Source organism: Cyanistes caeruleus, chromosome 1, assembly GCF_971803275.1.
Source record: "Cyanistes caeruleus chromosome 1, bCyaCae1.hap1.1, whole genome shotgun sequence".
Classification (NCBI taxonomy): domain Eukaryota; kingdom Metazoa; phylum Chordata; class Aves; order Passeriformes; family Paridae; genus Cyanistes; species Cyanistes caeruleus.
The window spans coordinates 117,451,431-117,476,270 of NC_141701.1; the positions used below are offsets into that span (position 1 = coordinate 117,451,431).

Sequence of the window (24,840 nt, forward strand, 5' to 3'; positions counted from 1 at the left end):
ATAGAACTGGGGAGGGAAGTGTGTACTCATTTGGAGCCGATTGAGAGGTTGGGCCTGAATTATCCTTATAAACAGACCTGGCATTGCTGCACAACTAATTCTTTAAAAGTGCTGAATCCGACACTGAAGGTTTTTTAAAAGCTGACTTAACAAAGCAAGTTCAGAATGTGAAAATATGCTGCTACCCGTAAGAAAAGATAAACCACCAAAAAACCAGAAGAGTTAATGTCTTTAATATAAAATCACTTTTCTTTCCCCCAAAGCAGCAGCACTGTATTGTAGGTGTATTACAGATAAATTATAGGACCACTTTCCTTCTGTACTGAGGACATCTTCATTAAAATCTTCGAAATAATTCATAGTCCATTTCTGTACATTTCAGCTTATCAAAATGCACTGGAAAAAATAATATTTTTTCTCTTCAGCAGGTGTCACTACCACCATTTCTCAAAGAAAACACAGTTTCTAGGAACACCAATGTTAGTGAGCAGCTTGGACATAGATTCTATCATTGGAGGGGGACCACAGATGTACCATGAAGTATCATTAGATACGTGTTTCTCTAGATCCTTTTCAGATATTCTTCCCTCTGACAAAGAAAAAAAAAAGTAGGAAATGAGAACAAAAATATTAATCATGAAGTCGCTTCAAAAATAATGTCTGGTTAGAGGTATTTCAAACAGTCATTTCTTAAAAATACCTGGCCTGTTTCAGGATAATAGGTATTGAGATTTAGGGCTTCCAAAACCATTTGTTCTTCTGGGGATTTAGATCAGTGCTCTTACTTGGAATGCAGAGGGTATTAGTCACTGAAGAGAAATACGGCTTACAGATAAGTAAAATCCCAAATTCACATGAAAAAAATAAGTATCTCTACGCAAAGACAGCAGACATGGAAACATGCTGAAGTATCTCTTACAAGCCATCAGCTTATCCTTCATCAATCCCACCTCAAGGAAAGTAAACAACATTTGCTTAATAGTTTCTGGAATAAAGTCTGCAGTGGGAAATATCCATGTAAAGTTTAGGATTAACAGAGGAAAACAAAAACTGCAAAGAGAAAACTTTACCACAGAGTGGAGTAAGTACAGAGAAAATATTTAACTCACATCTCATTTTGTGCCTTTAAATGTGAAAATGCTGGGTTATTATGCACAACTTCATCCAAGTTTGATATAATCAAACTTGGGCTTCAGATAGCATCTCTGTACAGTGCCATGACATTTACCTGTAATGTGTGGCTGCAGTTCTTGACAGATCTGCGAGCGCTGCTGGGTGACGTGGAAACAACATGTGATCTTTCCAGGAAACGCCTTCATCAAACCAAGAATATTTTTCTGTAATGTTAAACACACTTGCTTACACCACAGTCCATTAAATCAAAGCAGATGTATGCACACAGTCCCAGAATGCCTGTGACTATTACTGGGAATCAAGACTTTGCATTTCAGCACCGAGAACCTGATGAGTGTGATTCCACAGGCCTGACCTGCACGCACACACAGAATTCCCACACTTGGAATGCAAATACCCTGCCAGCTATGTTAGTGCTTTTCTCCTTTTCTGACACAGATGACCATCTGGTAAGATTTGGACCGAAGATCCAGTTAAGTCATTTCCCAATTTCTTCCCTGTATGAATTCTCAGTATTTCCTCCTTCTATTTCCATAGGGGTTTTCCATTTAAAAAAAAACAACTTGCAGTATGTATTTACCATTAGTTAGGAACTTTTTGAGTCTCATTTGATTTATCTGATAAGGTCACTAGACCTTTTAATGTCTCATGTTCTCAAGTAAAACCAACTACCATGTAATGCTAATGTTATTTTTACCAGAGTAGATAGTATAAACTCATTTTCAGTTCCCTAAGTCACAGCTGTGATAAGTTACCACCAAACCCCCAGCGGCTTCAGTTCAAATCATAGCAAAAAAAGAATGTGTTAGTCAGATGCTGTAGTTAGTTCTGAAATTAAGATTTAGCTACTGTCTAGATTCTGCATTATAGAGGATTTTCACTGCTGGAATAGACACTCAAATTCTTTAAAATATTCTGAAATACAAATAATTTCTAGGCAAATTCGCTTATTTTGTTAAGTGTTTGCTTGTTATCTAGTTACTACACTGAGTCTGTCCTGGTTTGCTTAACAAAAAAAAACTGGAAGGATTCTACTTTGTAGAAAATCTGTTCCTGAATCCTTAAAAAGATACGGGATGAAGAGCAGCACATATTGCCGCTGCTGTACAGCGTTCCACCAGCACCTCTACTATTGACTTGCTGTCTTTGTACCCCTAATATGCTGTTGCTTCTATCATTTCCACTAAGGGTATTTCCAGTGCCTCAGCCTGTGACCTCCAAACCATCAGTAATAACCCAGCAGGTCCCAGCTGGTCCTCCTGGAGATGGTCCACATCCTGCACAGATGTTTGTTGCGACAGCATAAAGGCTGCTAGAGATTCCATCTCCTCAATCCTCTGCACAGAACTGAAGAATTTTGACAGACATGTTCTGGATCTGAGGGACATGTGAAGAATGAAGGGAGGGATTTATTTTAAGCACTGTGCATGACACTGTGTTCTCTTCTGTCCCAGAAGCTTTAGTGCAAAAGATCCGCTGTCATAAAACTGCTTAAGTGAATGCCGGGAATGTCAGTACTGGCACTGGAAAAACCTGTGCCTGCTTAGAACAGACTGGGAGATGAGTAGGTGGCCAAAAGGAAGAGCAGATTATTCTGCTTCTAGCAACAAACAAATGACTTTTCAAAGAAAGCAAATATCTCTATGTCTAGAAACATGGTAGAAGTACAGAAATAAAACTAGTGATGGATCCTATACACTGTTTCTGGAATCATCTTCATCTTTATCTTACAATCAAAAGCTTTCAATACTTAAAAAACCCATAAATCATTCTGGATGCTTCTTTACAGAACCTCCACTAATTTGACCCTAAAATATTATTAATAACCCTTAATGGCTGAGTGTGACAAATGATCTTTAACTGCTGAGTAAATGTTGATGAAGTACTGCACAAGCAGTTTTAAAAGCAGCTATAAATCATTCATACACTAGTACTTGTTAGTAACTAATGCATTATCAACAAAGCTCTTTATTTCAGAAAGTATTAGTGTGTGTATATACATATATATATAATCTTTAGTATACTATGATGCTCTTAGAAGATCGTAGTAAAATTCAGGGATGTAGTAAAATTTAGGGGTAATTGACTTATCAAAATCAGTGGGAGCAGGTATGTCCAGTAACAGCCTTAATTTGTACACTGGCATAAGTAGTTAACAAAATAAACATGGGATTTGAGGCAGATTTTTGTCTCTGTACAGTGACTCTCTTGGAATTTGGTAACATTGATGTGCACACTAGTAGCTGAATAGCTGAGGCATGTATTTTTAAAATACTTTTTGATTTACCTTAAATAAGAGTTCGCTCGTATTTTTTGCACTGTAGTACAGCTTCGCTGTTCCCAATTTGTGTCTATTTCCTTTACCCTCTTGGTATCCATGAAGATCTGCTATATGCAGCAGTATAGAAAACAATGGGTTAATTCCAACACCCCCTGCTATCAGCACTAGGTTTACTGGGGAGTCACCAGGCTGAGGATCAAAGAAGAAATCACCTCCCACTCGCAGAGCCACTTCTGAGTCAAGAGTACACTAGGATGGAAAAGAAGATATTTAATTTCAGAACTAAATGCAAAAGTTGAAATCTTATTATTTTTGCATCCCAGTCACAAGGTTTGCTGGGCTGTGATTTTTAATTGACCACTGAACTAAAAACAGACGGACTTTAAAATATACACACATTTCCCAGATACCTGAAGTAACCCAGTGTCTCTAGTGATCCAGTTCTACTTCAAAAAGTTTCAGTTTTATGGTAAGGCAGGATGGTGACTCCCCCTTCTTACCCACATAAGAATTGAAACAGGAACAATTCACAGTTTTCCAACAGCAATATGTGGTTGTGAAAACCCAAGCTCAACATGTGAAATCACACTTTTACCCAAAACCAGCTTCATGCCAAAAAAGGCCTTCCTATGAAGTCACAGAAGGTCAGAGTCAAGTTGCACACACAGGTTTTTCCATCCCCATTCCTTAAAATTAAAAACCACCCAGAAGTGAAGCAAGTATCCACAAGAATATTTCTTGCAGAATCACTTCTGCATTTGCAACTTCAGAGATACAGAAGAAAAATCAGGGGGAAATCTTCTCTCTTACTCTCCACTTGTATGTAAGAAATTATTTCCTAAAGAAATGTGCCCAAGCATGTTTTTTTGATACATGGAAAACAACAGCTACGACAAGAAAATCCACTTGAGTCAATATCTCCTTGGTAAACCAGCACTGCATCCTGCTCTGAAGGGTGAAGCTACAGTACAGAGAAGTCAGGTGAGTTCTTCCACATCATTGCAAGCTGACAGAACAAATAAGAGCACTTAGGCCATATATAGGTTTTAGAAGATAAAATTAAGAGGATAGGGAAACCAAGGAAGGTGGGAATGGTGAAGAAAAAGCTGTAACAACTGCTGAAAAATTAGCTTGGAGAATGAAAACACTTCCTCCAAAGAATTCTTTTCATAGCAGGAAACAGTAAACTGAAACAAAGGGAGTTCCATTAATGAAGGCTGCACAGACAGCTAAGGTCTAAACGTGTAACAATTCCACCAGGAGCAAGAAGGACACCCTTGGATGCAGGTACTGCATAGAACACACAGATTCCAAAGATAGTAAGCATGATCATTAAAAACACAACATGACAACTTTCTTGCTTTTCTTGATTATGGCAGAACTATTGTCTCTCAAGTCTGCTGCGGGACAATGAGCATTCATTATCTGAAACTGATTTCTCTCTCCCTTGTGATGTACTCTGCCAGGCTTTCCCACCATGTTTTACTCTGGTCTAGAGAAGCACAAATCCACATGTGCTCCAGATTCATGTGGCCTAAGGAGGACACAGAATATGGTACCCTTTGAGGAAAGGAGGAAAGAAGCATTTTTAGAGAGAAACAATCTCACATTGGCCCCCTTAACCAGCCATAGTTCCTCAAGATTTAACCTGGGATTTGGGAAGAATGTCTCTTAACCAGCAGTCTTCCAGATATTTCCATGTGTCCTAGGGTGACTTCCCCCTTCTAGACAGACCCCTTTGGAAGTTTTCTCCCAGATTTGCCCTAAACCAGGACACCATGCTTTGGCAATGACAATGATAACAGTAAGTCAGTATACAAGAAAAAACAGTAAAATTCTGCAGTAATACCACAAGAAAGTGTCCTTTAGACTAGTTTATAAACACAGCTCAGGCAGAGAAGTGAAGCAATCAATACATTACATGGATATTTTTTAAAGAAAAGGCTATATTTTCCTGAAGTTATATAAAGTACATGGTGGTGAAAAATACTATTTTATGTACAGTAATATTAACAAAAGATAACTCTAAAAACCACAGATAAAGTAAATTAGGGATAACTATTCCTGTAACATTTTTAACCTGAGATATCAACTTCCTTTAGGAGCAACTTTTAAACATAAGCACCAGTTTTGTCACCATATATACAACATTTTCGAATTCTAGGTTGCTGGTATTTTGCTTGTTTCCTAAAAAAAGCATACACTTTAGTTTAGCTAGAAGAGTCCATGTATCCCTGGAGGTTTCTCCATGGCATCAGGTTTGATGTAGCTTACCCCTTAACTAAAGATTTATCCTATAAATTCCACCAGAAAACTCGGCAAGAAAAACTGATCTACAACATCAAAAGTTCTGAAGGAGTTTCCAGAGCCTTTGAAAAGAACAGAAGTTTATAGGACAGATCATTGATGAAACATGTGACTCATTTGACAAACTCAATGGGGTAAATGATGAACAAAACACCACAAGGTCAAGTTTCAGATTTTACTTTTAATATAGCAAAACCCCAAGCCTTGTGTTGTCTTTATTACAAAAATATTGTGTATTTGAAAGAATAGTATAGATATTCTGAAATGTTTTATCATTTCAGAAAAAACTGATCAAAGTATCTTCCTTAACTTCCCTTTAATAATCTACATCTATCTGTGATTTATCAATGATTCCCAGTTTATATTTACAGAAATAGTCAGGAATTACGGAAGGTTATCAGAGGTAACTTTGTAATGTGTAACACTCCCTGTTCTCAGGGATGTAAAATTAGAAAAGAGGTTTTTAAAAATTTTTAAATTCATTAATTCCAAAGGAGTGAGAACCCTTTTATATACTAACTACAATATCACTTTAAGTTCACTGTAAGCATAAGTGGTGTCAAAAGATCACAATAACCATATTTCCATTTAAACATTCAGTTTCAGTCCCTTACTGAATAAAAGGTTTTAAGATTTATATTGTATCCAAAATGCTTGAAGTGGAACATGAGTTTTGCAGTTAATAGCACAAAGTGGTCTAAAAACACACACCACCCCCTCTACCTCCAAAAAAAAAAATATTAAGAAATGGCAGCAAGCCAAATTTCACAGTTAAATTAATTTACCTCAGTGTGAATCCAGTGAGCAGGAGGATGAACAGTGTGCTTTACTGCCAGCTCTAGTATTCCTTCTCGTTCTAACAGGCCAGGGCTTGAACATATTGAGAATCCCCCAACTACAGATACTCCAGGAATAAAGAAATCGACCCTAAAAATAGATCAGACACAAACGTTTAAAAAAGAAGCCAACAACCCCAAACATGAGCAACAATAGCCAAAGTAATGTGGCTGACTTTGTTTCAATTATCTTTCATTTACAACATCTTCATTTCTGTAACATAACTTTTCTGAAAAGGGAGTTAACCTTGAGTAACACCATTTCCTCAGAATTATTTTCTTCTAGAACCATGTCATCATGTTTGCTAAACTAGAAGCTTTTCAAACCATTCTGCTTTTAGCATTAGATGTCACATCTCACAGCGGACTAGAATTCTAAGTGTTTTAAATAAATTATTTGCATATTAGAACAAAAACATAATTATGGTCTGATAGAGCAGCTTAATTCCCACTCTTTGATGGGAAAATCTTCAGTTTTCAAACATAAGAAGATTGGCATTCTAATTTTAGGGAAATTAATTTATATTAAACACTTTCTTTTCCTGGGTAGATGAAGTATCTGAAGTGAAACCAGCAGTACGAGTAAAATTTCCCGTGTAAGAAGTCCACAACTGGCAGCAGGACTGCAGCTCCCTCTGGTGGCACATATCACTTCTTAGGTTATCAAAAATTGAACTGGAATAAATTCCTACTTTTTTTCTTCCAGCTTTAAAGTAAACCATGCAAGAGTTTATACAAATAAGAAGGTAACATGTGGCTAAACTTCTGCAATACCAGCCATTAGAGAGTATGGAAGGCAAGCCATTACTATGTATGAACTATAATCCAGTCTCATAAAAGTAAGGTTTTGATAAGCCTTGATGAGGTTTCAAGAAAACTATCAGAAAATTATGAGTTGGTTTGTGATCTATCACCTGAACTCCTCTGTGTTCCATAAATATTTAAATTCTTCTGCTTTCTACAGCATGTAACAAATTCCACATATTTCAAAATAAACCAAATGTTTATAACTAGTTGTGCTGGTCCCCTTAGGAAACAACCACACTGATAAACAATGTCACGTACTAAAGAACCATTATTCAATTCAAGCCTGGGTTAGGCTGGCTCAGTATTAGTTAAGTGAGGATGCAACAAGAAATACAGACTGGCTTCTACTGCAAAGGTATTTTCTTTAAACAGTAAGGCTGTATTCTTCACAGAGACCACAAATACTTGAGGAAAGAGAGAAGGACTTTGAGTAGATCACCACTTTTTGAAGAAAAAAAATCTTGTCTGCTTACTCTATGCAAAATTCACCCTTTGAAGAAAAAATATCTTACTCTCAAAGAATGCATACAGTGTGATATATACAATAGTGACACAATGTTTAACTTTATGCTTATAATATCTTGATGGTGCATGAAGATACCTGACTGCAAATGAACAGTTTACAACCAAAAAAGTTGAGGAGGCTTTTTTCAGTGTCCTCAGCTTGTGCAGCCCCACTGCCCGTGGGGCCCAGCTTTACTGAGTCAGGCTCTGGGAGCTGAGAAAGGTCGACTCTTGAATTGCAGCGTTTATCATGCCAAAGAACATCTCACCATGCTGCTGAAGCTCTTTACCTCCCTCTGGTGGAGAACAGCCTTACTACTAAAGATGAACTTAACGAAAAATAATGAGAATTTATGCTGTGAAGTCACAATTTACCTTCAAGTCAAAATGTTCTCCTTGGCATGTAAGGGAAACCTTATTCATGCCTGGTGGGGCAACACACAAACATTATTGCAAAACCTACATCAAACATAGTTTTTACCTTTCCTACATACTAATGCAGATGTATTTTTCTTTCCCAAGTACATAACTATGAGAATTGATTTCAAGGCACAGTTTACTATCTTACAGGGGACTAGCTCTGATGGCTTGTCTCAGCCATGTTGGGAAGGGTGAGTGGGCTCCTGAAGAAATGTGACAGCCTAAGGGAAAAGAGCAGCAGAAGGGAAAAAAATTAAAAAAAAAAAAACAAAAAAAAAAAAACACAAGGAAAAGCAAAAAAAAAAAGTGAACTAGAGATGTCAGGGTGGTTTTTCACTTCCCTCCTTTTAAAATCCACCTAAACCATGTCTTTAGGAAATGAGTAATAATTACCCATTGCTGGAGTAAGAGATGAGAAACACTAAAATCATAAAGCTGCTTCCTCAAAGTATTTGTAACATGCATATACCTCAATGCATGTTTTTGTAAATTAAAAGGTGTAACAGCAACAAGTCTCTTCATTATTATTTGAAGTCAGATAAAGACCAGTATCTGCCAAAGTGCTTGCAAAACAAATTCACTTTTGCTTCTGAAAAACTCAATAATTAGAATGCTTTCAGGAAATGTAAACATTTTAGTGACAATCTTTGGCTGTAACATCTTACTATAGCAAATCCCAACAAGTTAGCCTTTTCTGCTCAGGAAAATGTGTTGTTTTGTACTGCTCATCAAAAAAATGCAACCCCAGTTTATAGATACAAGTACAGAGAAGTTGGTGTGTACCTTACAATAGCATTAGAACACTCTCAAGGAAGAAGAAAATGAAGAAGAGTAATTATAATTAAAGCTTTCAGTTTTCAGCATGATAATTTCAAAAACATTTTTGGAGGGTAAATGTACTTTGCAAGTACTGGCAAGCAGGAATTTAATATGAGTCACTGCACATGTGCAAAAACTGCAGCAAATTACTTCACGAACAAATTATTGCTAATCAGCATCTTGTGTTCTGGTTCTAAATTTAAAAGCCAGCTTATTACCACTCCATGAGTAACATATGTTGTTAATACCCTAGCAGCTATACTTTGATTTCAGCAAACCCACTCTCAGATGACCAAAGCAAATAAAAAGTTTAATAGCATTAAAACGTCCATTGCCAAAAGCAACTATTCCTAGTTTTAAATTAATTTCTAAGAGAAAAAAAAAAGTTACTGAGTGAGAGTATTTTTAACAAGGATAACAAACATGAAAATCCACTGCTTCCTTGGGGAAAAAAAACTCTGTAAAATTGTTTAAACAAACTGCTAATTGTTTCAAAAGCTTAATAATTCAAGGTTTTTATTTTCAAATTTGGCTATTTATATTAATATATTACTATTAATCTGACCTAAGAGGTTTAATTTTCAGAGTGGAAACTTTAAGATGAAGAAATAAACCACAACTAAGTAACTTGCAAACCAGCAGTCTCAGCTCCTCTGTAAAAACAACTAGTAAATAAAGACAGCCTGCAGAATAAACTGTAGTGAATTTCAAAGTACTCCTGAAGAAACAATGTAATATAATAAAACACAGGAAAACATCAGAACAGTAAAACTGAACATTTAAAGAATATGCACTTCTGCCCTTTTAACAGTAATATTAGCATTTTTTATAATGACTATTTAAAACTGATGCCAAGTATCAGCTCTTTGACAGAGCATCCAATAAGAAAACAGTGTATTATATAAATTAACAACTTCTTCCAACGCCCAGGGTTCAGAGACCTTTCAGCACTTTGTTGTAGTGGACTTCTCCTAGTCATTACCCCATCAAATATACCAGAAGATCTTACCATTGTCCTGCTTTGAAAGTAAAATCCTTATTTGCAATTGCCAAACGAAGCCTTTTGACTGTCTCTGATTCATTGGTGATTCCACACACTTTTGCTTGTGTAATTACCTAACAAAAGAAAAAGAAGCCATTGTGATATGTAGGTATAATTTGCAGCAAAAGCACTCAAGAAGCCATGCATGAAACATCCATCACTTCCCACGGTACCCATGGCATTTCATTACCTACAGCACCAATATGTTTCACTGAGGTGATGAAACAGAAATGGATTCTATCCCTGGAAGTGTTCAAGGCTAGGTTGGATGGGGCCCTAAGCAACCAGGTTTAGTGAAAGGTGTCCCTGCCCATGGCAGGGCCTTGGAACTGCATGATCTTTAAGGTCCCTTCAAGCCCAAACCATTCTGTGATGCACTTAAATAGTCATTGAATGGAGAACAGTGTTTGTACTTGCAGTCTACTAGATCTGGCACTTTGTCTAAGATTGTAAACAAACTTACTTTATTTCAGTTGAAGAGAACATAGCTATAAAAAGAGGTGATTGCTAGTTATCACTTATCAGATTCTTTAGGTATCTATACAAGACACAAACTCCTGCATCTTCCAGCAAAACAAAGTAAAAAGATCTCTGATATAAGGACAAAGGACACTTGTAAAAAATCAGTTGCAGATGAAGTCCCAGGGAGAATTCTGGATCTAGATTTATTTAAGTAATTAAATGCATTACTGAAAGATTATGCATTAATGTTAATGCATCAAGGAAAGAAAACTAACAAGCCTTGTGTTACTGCATTTACCCCCCTACACCCCCATATGACCACAGGGAAACCAAGACACAAGGTCTCATGGCTGGTTAACAGAGCAGATTTTGTTTGGCAGCCACATGGGAGGGGATGTCAGAGGCATAGATGATACTACTTTTAAGGAGTTTTAAAAAACAAACAAAAAAACCCAAAAAAACCCCCACAGACTTTACAAGAAGATCCATTGGGGATGAGCAGCCAACTTAGGTTCTTTGATGCCCGTCAGTGCAACATGGATTTTCATCCCCTCCCTGCCCTTCCTTTTCAGGTTTTTCTGACCTATAATTATTAACCTTTTTCCTCTACAAAGAAATCAATGCCCAAAATGAAATGCGTATTTTTCTACACAGAGCAATACACACATTTTGCTGTTAAAAATACTGATGTCACCACACAAGGAAATACTCAAAATACCACCAAAACTCTACCATTTCTCATTTGTCTAAGATCAAACAGATAAAAAAACCCCAAAACTTTAAGCAACTATGCTGTAATTTAAAACATATGTCAGGAAATTAATTTATTCATGAAGCAACATCTGAACACGTCCTTTGCCCCATTAAACAGCAGGACATTTGCTAATTTAAAATGAAGTAGCATGGATTCCTGTTCCACTTTAGCAGACAGTATTAAATGAGGAATGCAGTCAGTCAAAATTAACAAGAGGAATGTCAGATACATGACTTCAGTGGTTGTTCCAATGGAGGGAGCAGGAAAGGGACATTAAATTTGGATCTTCTTTACTCTTCAGTACACTCCTTAATTTGTTATTTGGCTGGGAGACCTGCAAGAGTACTGGAAATTTAGTTCTTAATTGTTACAAAGTTATTTCAAAAATTAAATTTGAGTCAGGATGATCAAAGACAGCCAGTATTCTGGACCATCATAAGGGTATCCAACTGGCCAGAGCAAGGCTGCAGTGAGAGGGAGGAGGACACAGGACTCTGGATTTTGCAGCTGTATTTCAAGAAAGCATTAGTCACTTTTCCTTGCCCTGGCCCTTCACATTATCACTCTTCAACAGGCAATGTTATGCAGCATTCACACTAATGCAGTACAGATTTATGATTCTTTCATCTTTTACAGGACTGAAGTGGCCAAATAAGGCAATATTGGCTGAGGGAAGCAAACTGCTGATTATATGGAATTTAAAACCAAGCAGAGGATTTAAAATAAACTGATTTTAAAGTGGTCGGAAATAAAACAACAAAGAATAAATCAAGCATTAAAAAAAAGAAACAGCATAATCCTCTGATATGCAGAGAATGTGCAGTATCAAGAACTGAGCGCTGCTCTTTCACCTATCTCATGCAGCTTCCTTCTCTTCCTTGTGCCTCACAGTTCCCTGCATCCACCCTGAGTTTCTAACACCCCATAAGGATCATTTTCCATGTATTTTTCAGGTACTGCCATTGAGCAGAGAAAGGAAGCAAACCAAGCAATAACTATAAAAAATATCCCCATGACTGCAACACTGAAAAGTGACATCATTTTTTTCATGTCAGAAGCAAATGAGAACATGCATTGGTCTGTGCCTGTCTCTACATCCATTTTGTTGGGTAAACAGGATCCACCACAGCAGCTGGATGTCAACAAACAACACTGATGTGTACTCAGAGAAGAGCTGGCATTAAATGTGGATACCTGAGGCACAGCTCCAAGGTTCCCAAAGCTGGCTCACAGCTCTGGTGACAGGCAGAACCTGTCTGCTGCATTTGTCTCATCCAGCTACAGCCCATGTCACACAGTGCTGAACCTTCTCTTTCGGGGGCTACCTACATATTCCCTGCACACAGCTTCCTTTTGGTAGGATGTGACTTATTCTCCACTATAGTTCACTAAAAACTTAGCAGAGAAGGACTTCATGTACACACACTGACAGTTGTGTGGTGTGTTTGCATCTGTGTGCATCTACTTCAGCTTGTTACAGAAAGGAAATATCTGTATGAAATAAAAGAATACTCTTGTATTCCTTCTTGTGTTCCCCTCTGAACATTATGAGAAAGAATGTTTGCTGCTCAGAACTGAGATCCAGAATAAGCATTTCTGAATTTAATGGAGAACAATGCTCTATCTTATTTGTATTTGTGAATTAAAATAGATACAACTGAAGATCTTCTTTACAGCTATCATCTCTCTCTCTTCAAAATGTCTACACATTTGCCTTACTCCTATGTTATAAAAGGACATTTTTACATTTTTGAATCTCAAATCTGAACCAGAATTGTAGAAATCCATAAAAATATGAGAAGTCTGTTTAGAGATGAGGGGTATCCACATGCTTTCATTACTTATTATAATTCATATTTGGCCAAAAAATCTATTAAGTTTCTTTCCCAATATAAAGTAAACAGCATTATATCACTGCAAAATTTTAAAACTCATTACATTTCACCCACTGAGCACTAAATATGCTAATTTTATACCAGTAACAAATATAAAAAATAAGGAGAAAAAGAAGCCAACCAGACTCCACCAGAAGGCAAAATGGAGCCTAAGAATCAAATACTATTATCCAATATAATTACCTTTGCAGCAAAAAAAATAAAAATTACTTGCATCCTAAAGAACAGAACACTAACCTCCTGTCGAAAATTATTTGCTGTCCTCTCTAGATGATCCATTTTCCTTTTTGATTTTATTGTGCTGCAAGAAATAGCAAACAAAGATAATTGTCATTTTGACAGCTGTGCTACTGTCCCTTACTGATATGAATTTCTATTAACATAACAATTTACCAGTGTAATCCAGACTACAGATGACATAAATCTAAATAAGAATTAAATATAAATACATAATTGGGAGTTAAAGTAAGCATTTACAGGTCTGTAATAATTTGTCAGTCTGATTTTGACTGTGTTACCATGGCAGTCTCTTAAAAAAACAAGGAAGTGGACAACCTACCCGTTCCCTGTGCAGTAACAAAAAGCAGAGTGTCTCAACATCCTCAATGCAGAACAAGAGGGAAAAATTCTGCTCTGAGCACCTCTCAGTAACTGAGGAACAGTGCAACCCACATAAATGGAAGCATTAGCCATGATGACCAGGCAGTCTTCAGAATCAGTGGTTCCTGAAAAAAAATTGTAAATATTTGTTAAATTAAGCATTTAGTGTTTGACATGGCTTGTTTTCAGCCTTTATTTCCCTTAAATCAGAAAACCCAAAGCTCAGCTGGAGCTAAAACTAGCAACAGATAAAAAGTATAATGAGAGGGAATTTTGAAAGCATGAAAGTTTCATAAACATGAGAAAATCTGCATCCATCAAGTGAAGTGATGTAATGGCCACTCTGAAAGGTGACGGTAACTGAGATTCTTGTTAATAGATTCCTTGGGGCAAATGAAATGACACTGAATGGCCAATGTTTATATATATACACACACATATATGTATAATGCAACTTTGTTTTAGAACAATTTGGTTGCAAAGGAAAGGAAAGGAGGGAGCCCTTTTGGTTATTATCTATAGAAATGAAACAATATCAAAGTATAAAATAATCACTTAAGAAAATATATAAGGAAAAGAAGAGAAAGGATGAGAAGATTGTAGAGAGGAAACGTATCACCACCAGTGGATGCAGTGACAGGAACGGATTGTTGCAATTTCACTTAGTCAGTGATGGTTGGAGATTTGATCCATCAGGGGTTCGGGAAGACCATGAAACACAGATTTCAATGGGTTCAATACATTCAGGAGGGAGCGCCCAGGTGCCTCCCCTGGGGGAGTTTTACACTGTTGATCATGTGCTGTGGTCTGGTGGAAGGCCCCAGAAATGAGTCTGGGAGCAAGTCTGGGGCACTTTGGGGTCTTTGATGGGTTGTGACATCCCCTAAGCCATGACAGCTGCCTCTCATGCCAGTGTAATTGAGCCACTTCTGCCCCACAGGAAGGGATGAACACCTTCAGGCCCAGGTGTGAACACGAGTGTCCTGATAGCTCCCCTGGGAGGGGAGATCTACAGCTGGCCCAGCTGTGCAGGGAAGGACACTGGCATGATAAAAAGCATTATCCCACCTCAGCAGCACCTGCTCCTCACTGGCCTTTTCCCTTATCTGGCTCAAACCTAGCTTGTTGTTAAACAAAGGTCAGTGTGTTGTGGTCATCCTCTGGTGGTGGGTGCCCACCTTCCCTGTTCCTGGGCTGCTCTTATGCAGATCAGAGGATTCCCAAACCTCTCCTCCTGCCCTTCAGTCCAGGGGTGCAAACCTGGCCTCAGCAAAGCCCCTGTAGCTTTTCCAAATGGGCAACTGCTTGAGCCATTAACCATCAATGTTTCAGTCTCTCACAAGGGGAAGACCTTGTCAGAGATGATATGGAAAAGGCTGAAGTAGTCAACATTCCTCTTGCTTCAGTCTTTACAGGCAAAGCCTGCACCCAGACCTCTGCTTGTACCAGTGGTGGCTGGGAAGGAGAGGGATAAGTAGGAGCAGGGCCAGCACCTGCTGAGAGATGTTGGATGTACTCAAACACACAGAGCCAGATGGGTTACACTCAAGGTTGCTAAGAGACACAGCTGACATGCTTCTCAGGCAATAGTCTCCACCTGACTGGGAAAAGACATGTGCTCATTTTTAAGGGAGGCAAAAAGCACTGCTTACATCCAGCCAGCACCATCTCAGTATCTGGAAAAAAGCTCAGAGCTTGTCCCCTTAGCTGGATGAAAGCTAAGAATGTAATCAGGAAGATGTGACTCAGATTTACCAAGGGCAGATTACATTTGATAAATCTGAACAGCTATCAGAATAAAAGGTCACACAGCTAAGGAGACAGGATGCAACACACCTTGAGTGTCCTGTGTCTCCTGGCACCAGCCCCTGAAGCACACATACATTAGTAAGCCAAGGCCAGATGGATGTTTGGAGTGGCTGAAAACTTGTCTGGGTAGACAGAACTGAAGACTTGATGGCTTTAAGTTGCTTCACTTGTTGGCTAGAATAGTAAAGAGTACCCTAGGGCTGATACAGGTCAACATATTTATCACTAACTTGGATGATGAGACAGAAGATGTCCCAGTTCATAGCATGGTGGCTGAACTGGGATCTTTGAGGTCCCCTCTGGGCCATTCTATCATCAGCAAACTTGTGGATGATGCTATGTTAGAATAGTAGAGGTCCCCTTCAAAGGGGAACTGAGAAACTGCAGGGCTGGAAAGCAAAAATCTCATTACAAAGGTATACACCTGGGACTGGCTTAATCCAGTGTGAACAACTGTCCTGCTCCAAGCAATAATTCTGACTGGATGATGCTCAGAAGTGCATTCCAGCCAACTTATCTGCCATTTTAAATGTTCAAACAATATTCATATATGAAAAATCAAACACTGTGCATTCCCTTTCTAGGGGTAAAGAAAAGGTTCTGGGTGGAGAATTTTGTAAACTTTAATTAAGCCTGTTTGTTCACAGGTTTATTTAAGAGTACATTAATCCCTCACACTTCCAAGCACCCTACATAATACATCTCTAAAGAGTAAAGAAAGTGGAGGACACTCATATGCGCTGCAGTGGAAATATGGTGTGAAGCTTCAAAGCTGCACACTCAAACAGCTTATGACAGAGAAAGATAAACTGACATGCACAACATTCAAGGTTAGTCAGAACTACTCTTCAAGTGTAGGAACAGGTTCATAGAGAGCCAAGAGATACTTCTCATTCCTTGTAAATCTGCCTTTATTTTTTTTCTAAAATGGATTAGCATTACTCTCTATCATATATCATCACCGATCAAATTATATTTATTTCCATAATACCGTCCATTGCTTCTTTAAAGCATTAATATTTTACTTTGATTTAAATATTTTTCTGTGCATTCTTTAAGGCATGTAATTTATTTTCAAAATGTTTTTCATTTTGAATCCCTTGAAGTGGCACTGATCCAGCTTGCTGATAACTAATCAGGCCTATACTCTCTAGGATTTCACTAACACCTGCATTGGCTGGTCACTTAGTAATCTGTCCTGTTTGTAGTCTTGTGTGAATGAAGGCAGAGCTTCCACATATTAGGCTGCTCAGAAATGGAATACATTTACAGTCACTACTCAAAATGCCCGTCTTCAAGCATAAGAAATACTTCCTGCAGCTTTTAACAGTCCATAATTTTTAATAATTTTTCAGCATTTAATTCCACAGCAGCAGCTTGCAACTTTTAAAAATGGAATTATTTATAAGTCTTTTACCCCCAGTGAGCAAAATTACTTCAAATTTTTTTCCACAGCATCACAGAGTACTTAAAGCGTACTTAAGTGTTTAAACAAAATATTTTAGTACTTCCTACCTCAAATATGTAGATGCTATTGATAACAGAAGTATTAACAATCTCAAAATATTTTAGGACAACAAAATACACATCTAATGAAGTCTCATTCCTCTACCGTGGCATATTACCTGTAAACCCAGAGTGCTCAAAGATCAGTTTCTCAAATTCATGAGATCACTTTATGATCTGAAATATTTCCCATGGTTAAAGACATCTACATGCACATCATGGTTATAGACATCTAAATCTCCAACCAATCTGAAGTTCACTATCGATACATAATATTGGAAACAAAAGAAATGTCAGCCTAATTTTATAGTCACGGCTGAAAGACCCTATTGATACAACTACTATAAGGCTGAGTCTCCTAAATTAGAAATAACTCTTGAACCGTAGTTCAAGAAGCTTGCTCCATTTATATTATTATCACTTTCCAAACATGAAAAATGCAATAAAAATCATTTGCCATTTTTACTCTGCAACCAATGAATTCCAAAATGTCTTTTAATGAGCCCTGTTCTCCTCTACCACATACAAGTGTGACTCACGCCTTTACAAAACGTGAACAGCTTTTCCCCCATCTGTCACCTCTGCGATTTTTTCACTCATCCAGCTCTTTGGCAATTCCCTGCCCTTCATGAAGTGCTGTGCTTCAGCTTCCCAGGCTCCTGTCAGGTGGGATGTTCTCCCTTTATTCTCATCTTACCAAGCTGGTGCAGGAATAGCCACTCCAAGTACCCTTTTTTTTTAACAGAGGTTGGAAGGGACCACAGTAGGTCATATGGTCCAGCCTGCCTGCTCAAGCAGAGCCATTTGAGAGCACATGGCATAAGATTGCATCCAGATGGGCCTGGAGTATCTCCATTGAGACAGACTCCAGTACCTCTGGGCAATCTGTTCCAGTGCCTGGTCACTCACACAGAAGTCAGGTCTTCCTCATATTCAGGTGGAGCTTCCTGTGCATCAATTTCTGTCCACTGCCTTTTGTCCTAGTGGCTGGCACCCCAAGAAGAGCCTGGCTCCACCCTCCTGACACCCACCCTTTACATATTTGCATATTTTTTTTAAACCTTTGCCCCACGGAGTGAAACAAGCACTACTTTTTCATGACTTCTTCCTCTCTTCACTTAAAGCCAACGAGCCATCCATTCTCCATCCCCTCTGATCCACTGGCCCTGGGTTAGTATCCCTTGAGATATATGTCTGCATCTCTTCTTTCCCCCAGTCCCACAGCACTAATCCCACATCACTAGCTGAAGGGAGAACTACTTTTAGTTCACCCGCGTCACATTTAAGTGCAAATTACTAGGTAGGTTAATGCAAGAGAGTGCAGAGGGGGGCAGCAAGGGTACTTAAGCAGCACAGGAAGTCTTTTTCCGAAAGCTATCTCTCGGTAAAACAGTCCTTTAGACAAACGGTCCTTCCTGAAAAACGAGTCACAGAAAACGAAGTTTTTCGCAGGACTGAGGGGAACACGGTGAGCGCTGGGAGGAGGGCGGTGGGCTGGGGAAGAGGGGCCGGCAGCCTATGCCCAGCTGGGACGAGGCGGCACTGAGGCGGCCAAGGGGCAGGGGAAGCACATGACCAAGGGGCAGGGACAAGGCCGAAGGGCAGGGAAGGGGCAAGGGACAAGAACAAGGTCGCGGCAGTGCCCGGCCGTTCCCCCGCAGCCCCTGGGATCTCCGGGCAGGAGATCAGGGCTGGAACCGGCAGCGCCACCAGCCGCAGAGGGCGGCCCGGCCACCGCTTCCGACCGGCGTGCGGGGCTCCCGCCGTGAGGAAAGGGCGAGCCAGGACGATTCAAACGCGCTGACCCTCAGCCCGCCGCCCCTCACCCTCCTGTCCCCCCCGCTCCCTCCTCCCCACCCGAACCCTCCCCGGGGTTCCACGGTGCCGGGCTCCCCCGGCCCGCTCCCCACCTCCCCTACCCGCCGCCGCATCACGTCACGGGGAGCCCCGCCCGCGTGCCCCCTCAGGCGCCGCCTCTTCCCGTCCGCCCGTCCCGGCTCCCGCCGCTTCCCGGCGGCATGGCGGTGTTCCACGACGAGGTGGAGATCGAGGACTTCGAGTACGACGAGGAGACCGAGACCTACAGCTACCCGTGCCCCTGCGGGGACCGGTTCCTCATCACGCGGGTGAGGGGCGGCCGGGCAGGGCTGGGGGGGAGAACGGCGTGGTGAGGCCCGTGGGCCGGCTGGCGGCGGGGCCCTGACCGCTCTTCCGGGGCTTTTACAGGAGGACCTGGAGAACGGGGAGGACGTGGCCACCTGCCCCAGCTGCTCCCTGATCCTGCGTGTCATTTACGACCAGGTGGGTTCGGAGGAAGGGCAGTCGGACGCGGTCCCAGCTGGGTCCCTCCGAGTCCCGGCTCGCCGCCCCGTGCGGGAAGCGTGGGGCGACGTTTAAAAGTCTCTGCTTTGGGACTACATTTGCTGCCTGATCTCTCGTTGTTCTTGTCTCCTGCTGCCGTGTTTGGGCTTAGAAAGATGCCTACCTGGGTGGGCGTGGGGTAGGACAGGCGGGACGAAATCAGGGATGTGAATGAAGAGCTCCTGTGGCTGACTCCAGCAGCCCTGGCAGCTTTTCTCACCTCGTAGGCAAGTTACGGCTTTCATGTTTTGGGAGCAGATCCGTACCACTTATAACCACTCTGTCCTCCAGCCTGGGTGCATGTCGTGGTGTTTGTGAGTATAGGAGATCCAAAAACAATGTAAATCTCCTAAATCCCTGCTTGCTCTCTTTAGGAGCAGTTCATGCGGGATGAAGTCGTGGCAGAACCTTTGGCAAACAAGGAATTGGTCAAGTGCTGATGAATGCATCGTGGACTGTGCTGCTTTGGGATGAGAAAACATGGGGATGGTGACTGCAGAAAGAGTTGTGGTTTTCCTTCTGGAAGTGCTTGCTGCTGTTGGATACAAGTGCAATAATTGTCTGTGTTCTTAACATGAATGAGAGTTTGCTGGGACATCAAACACATGAATGTGTTTTGTTCCAAAGGGATATACTTGAAAAAAAAAAAAAAGTTGCTGTATGTATTTCAGAAGGCTTGAGGATTATGATCCTGATTTACCACAAGTCAATACAAAGAAGAGTGTGGAGCTGAGAAATTAGAACATTTAGTCTAGCAGTGGCTTCTTAGCCTGTGGAGAAAAACAGGCTTTATGAGGGTATACATGAGTGTGAAATGGCTCAGAGAGCTGAAATATTGGGAGGCAAGATTTAAGAGTCCATAGGACACAGTGCCATACAGAATTGATACAGTGCAGCTTCTCCCAGGATGTGGCATTGTGTACTTCCAGCCCATACTGAATATGGGGAGAAAACAAGAGACCCAGAGCCAACATTTACCCAGTGTTGGTAAATTGTCTTTACTCCTGTAAGCACAGGGAAGGTGTGCAGTTGTCTGTGTATCTGCAGTGGGGACAGCACTTGAGTTGGGGCAGATTTTTTTCTTAAATTGCTTCTAAAGTTGCTTTGAAAGAACTTTGGTAGTTGTTATCAAACGATTCTGCCATAATAATGATACACTTTTGAGGGTGTTGTGTGAAATGGAGTCAACCTGTTTTTACCCTTGCTACTAACGTGCAGATGGACTGGAACTCAAAGTGGGTTGTATTTTACCCCTATATTATCAACAACTTTGTGATTTGACTGTTTCAGTAGATATGAAATGGGCTGCAGTTCTTTGTGCCATTTGTAGTAAATTTCTCAGCCTTTCTTTATTAGATTCTGTCACTTCCTGGATAGGAGATGGACGCACTTCACTTAATTAATAAAGGCATTTTTTAGGGTAGAAAAGAGTCATGAGAACATACTCCACATTGATTCCAAGACTGCTTCTTAAATTACAAGTCACTGCACTTGAATATTTACTTAAAATTGTGGTCATTCCTGTATTTTAATAGGATTTGACATCTGTGAAGTTAAATTTGGGGAAAATTACCTGTGAAGAGTTTACATAGCTGTTTTGCTACAGGCACTAAAGATAAGCAAGTTTTACTGGATTCTTACATGTAGTGATTTTTGTTCCTACAGCATTCCGTGAATGTTGAAGATGAACGTTCTAGTTATTTTAAGAAAAGGAGAGAAAAAAGCCCTACATCTAGTTGAAAATTTGTAATGCAGTAAGCACAACCCAGTGTGGTTTCCATGCCTAAACCAGGAGGTGGCACTCGTGTTCCTTTGACATACGTGCTTAAAATAAATGTTGTGGTACTTTGGTTAGCTATGCCTTAGCAAATACTTATTTTGACTATTTAAATAAAGATGCTTAAGATTCCATCAGTGGTTATAATGGGCCATTACTTTGTTTCTGCACCAGCCACGATGATTTCCAGAGGTCTTGAGTTGCTGCTGCTGGGGTGATGATAGTGGATGTTCTTTAGGCTGGTTAATGAAAATTGTTTCAGTCTGTCAATAGACACTGTAAAGCAAACTTACAGGAATGCTACCTAAGCCCCTGTTCAAATTACTACTGCATAAATGCCTTCATGATTTTTCCACAAGTATTCTACATAAAAGAAATTGTAGCAATTTTCAAATGCAAGAGCAGGGAATGTATGCTCTGATGTAATGCATCAAAGTAAGTTGCCATGTGTATCTAAAAATCTTTACATCTGTAGAAGTGTATAGATTTTGCAGAAATCATTGACTAGATTTTGTTATATAATGAAGGATGAAGGTCAGGCCCTTTCTTGATTTAGGACATTTGTGTAGAGGATTATTTGTACTCTATCTGGTTAAGTTCCTACATGGTTTTAAAAGTGTTAATTGAATTTTACTTGGCAGGTAACAAGCGTTTAATTGATTCTTAGTAGTGTTTCCCACTTATCTGAAATACAGGTAATGTTTTTTTAAAGTAATTTTAGCAGATTTAATTAGTTGATTTCATCAGTTGGGACTGTCATGGCTTGAAGTTTCCTACCTGGTGTGAATAGGGTCCAAGTTATGGAATGCAATTTACACACACATTAAAATTACTTGATCACATAGTGTATGTAGCAAAGCTTTAACCAAGTGTGTTTGCAGACCTAGAGTTTTTTTATTGGGTACCTGTCCAAATCACGTTTGCTTTTCTGGAAGTTTTTTTACAGCATAACAATAGAAAGATGTTGCTGGCTGTTAGAAAAGGATGTGACTGCATTTGCCCACTTAAATTACTTTGAACTCTTCTCTCATTGCAGGGTCTCAAGGGTCTCAAGACTCTAGTTGATGACACCTCCAAAAAGGAGGCAAAACAAGGATGGGTGTCATGTTTCTGACTTTTTATTGTCCTTTGAGGATCTCAGAGAGACATTTAAAATCTGTTGAGCTGTTCTGTTGTTTTCCCTTCTGCTCTCCAGAGAGGAATTCTGCAGCAAGAGTTCATCCTTCATGAAAGCTCAGCAATGCTAAAGCCAAAAGGTTACCCACTTTTGTCTTTTGTTAACTTGTAAGAAGCTTTTGACTCCACTGATTGCAAGTCATCTTTTAAACTATTCTTTCATACTGTGTAATTCCAGAACACCAGTCAGGGCAGTGTGAGTAACCCATCAGAAATGTCCCTTGTCAGGAATTCAGTCACAAGGTTTCCTCACAGCACCACAGGCTCAATCCCCTCATGCATTACTTGTGTATTACGTGCTCTTACAAACCAGTAGCTCACTTTTTTTCTCAAAAGGCTATTGTGTAGGACACAAAGAAGTCTTGTTTGCTGCTTGTATCTGACAAGCAGATTGATTGATTATGTGTTTGATTAGGTCTGTGGGTCTGCACAGAGGAGTCCAGTGTGGTGAGAACAGCATCACGTGAACGTTAATGGAGCAATTCATACTTGGTAGAGACTAGAGAGGGTGAAACAATTTATGGACAGTTTTGGATACTCAAGCTGTGAAATTTGTCATACTGTTGAACACCTCTGAATTCCTGTGTAACACTGAGAACAGACAATACACTCTGTTGCCACAATTTTATGGGAAGAAATAGAAGATAATTTGATCTTCATTGAACTAAAGAGGCTTAGCCTCCCTGATCCATCAGATTCTTGTTTGCATTTCAAAGAAGCTCACTGAGAAGGTCATGTACTTTTGGCTCATTGTGCCTGTGTATCAGTGGTGTACCCGATTGGTTTTGAATAGCTGCTCTAGAAGTCTGTGACACAGAGCCTCCAAGAGCTGAGGTCATTAGGCCACTAATTTTGTTGTTGCACTTGTTTCATTGTCCATACATCAGAGAAGTCCTAGTGTCCTAGAGGACCCTTTATAAGTACCTTGACATATCTTCTCTCCGTAACAGTTTTTTTGATTCTCACAGTAATTTTGATTCTCAGCACCCATAAAAAAAAACCCAACAGGCATTCCTTGTAGAATGTCAGAATTAAAGATCATTACATGGATTACCAAGTCTGTCTGTCAAGAAGCAGATACTGATTCATTTCAAATAAACTGGCAAAATTTCATTTAAGATAGTGAACTGACTACTGTGTATTGTCACAAAGACAAGCAGTTTCTGCATGTTCCATCTCCAGCTCTTCCCATTTAACACTCAGATCGTGCTAACTGTAGGGATGGGTATTTGTTACACTGAAAATTTCTTGAGATGTTTTTACAAATAGGATCTCTCAAGATATTTAGTGCAGTAATTCAAGTTTGCCGTGAGTTTTCCTCTAGCAATTCCATGTGGATTGCTTTGATTCTACTTCATGATAATTTATAATTATAATTTCTTAATGTCTTTTTATAGTAGCCATGGTATGGAGGAGACAGGGAGGATCCTCTGAAAATGCTGGGCTCATCAGCCCTGAAACTGATCAAACCCGTTGAGTGACAGAGGCAGCAACTGACGGAAGCTGTGCCAAGAGGGAAAACATCCATCACAGTGTCACCTGTGGTCAGGGAGGAAGTGGGTCAAAAGGGACAACCGAAAGGGTGGAACCTTAAGTGACCCATCATCACTCCTTCCCACCCCTTGCTGTCACCATTTTGAGCAGTTTGCACCCCTCTCCAAAATTCTTGGCAGCTCATCAGTCCAGCCCAGGCTTCCTGTCATGTGGAAGGTCACTGCCATGCCATTGACCTGTCAGTGAGCGCAGCCAGCCGAGAGAAGCTCGCTCTGAAGGCACGGTAGTGTGTGAAGGTCAGAGCAGAGCTGCCCCATCCAGGGGTGGTCATATTTTATTTTTATGTCAAAACTGAGATCCTTATCTTGTTGTTTGAATGCTGAAGCTGTTGTTTTAGGGAAAGATCCAACTATCAAGACTAAGGGTAAAATCAACAGGAGCTGGCAATAAGTCACTTCTTTCGTGACCTATTCAGGCCCTTTCCTGCTCCATGGCAATTGGTTTTATTTTGGTCTCAGTTGTCCTTCTAGACAAGTCAGAGGACAACACATTGTGTTTTGTCGCATTCAGTACTTTAAATAAAAGATTTCCATTCACCGGAACACTAAATAGCTACACCACTTCTTAGAATGATCTTTGTGTATGTAGTCCTGTGGTGTTTACACAAAATACAAATTTCTGGTGTATTTTTAGTAACAATGACTATTTCACACAGCCTAGAAAAAAAATCACTATTTTCAAGGGAGGGCTTTTGCTTTTTTTTTTTCTCTTTTTTCAAGTATCTTGAAAAAGATACTGTTTAACAGTTTTTATTCATGTCTCTGATAGTAGGATTGTTGTTGATTCCATGAAAATT

At 39.9% G+C, this 24,840-nt stretch overlaps 2 protein-coding genes across 7 annotated transcripts; one reads left to right on the forward strand and one right to left on the reverse strand.

The window, feature by feature from the left end:
- Positions 1–217: 217 nt before the first annotated feature.
- Positions 218–19,188, reverse strand: OXNAD1 (oxidoreductase NAD binding domain containing 1). 6 transcript variants are annotated; one of them, XM_086852741.1, is made up of 9 exons: positions 19,096–19,188; positions 13,821–13,986; positions 13,499–13,562; positions 10,118–10,224; positions 6,508–6,649; positions 3,628–3,664; positions 3,422–3,519; positions 1,229–1,337; positions 218–589 (listed from the first exon to the last, which is right to left on the reverse strand). In XM_086852741.1, exons 2-9 carry the CDS (start codon positions 13,952–13,954, stop codon positions 435–437), a joined length of 846 nt encoding a protein of 281 aa, XP_086708867.1. In that variant the 5' UTR covers positions 13,955–13,986; positions 19,096–19,188; the 3' UTR covers positions 218–434. The 6 variants fall into 6 exon arrangements, with proteins under 6 accessions (XP_086708867.1, XP_086708860.1, XP_086708872.1 ...); XM_086852734.1 differs by having other exon boundaries at positions 3,422–3,522; XM_086852746.1 differs by having other exon boundaries at positions 19,087–19,151.
- DPH3 (diphthamide biosynthesis 3) lies at positions 19,140–21,448 on the forward strand. Its single transcript, XM_023919192.2, has 3 exons — positions 19,140–19,302; positions 19,403–19,477; positions 19,912–21,448. The coding sequence occupies exons 1-3, from the start codon at positions 19,195–19,197 to the stop codon at positions 19,975–19,977; spliced, it is 249 nt and encodes an 82-aa protein (XP_023774960.1). The 5' UTR covers positions 19,140–19,194; the 3' UTR covers positions 19,978–21,448.
- The last annotated feature ends 3,392 nt before the right edge of the window (positions 21,449–24,840 follow it).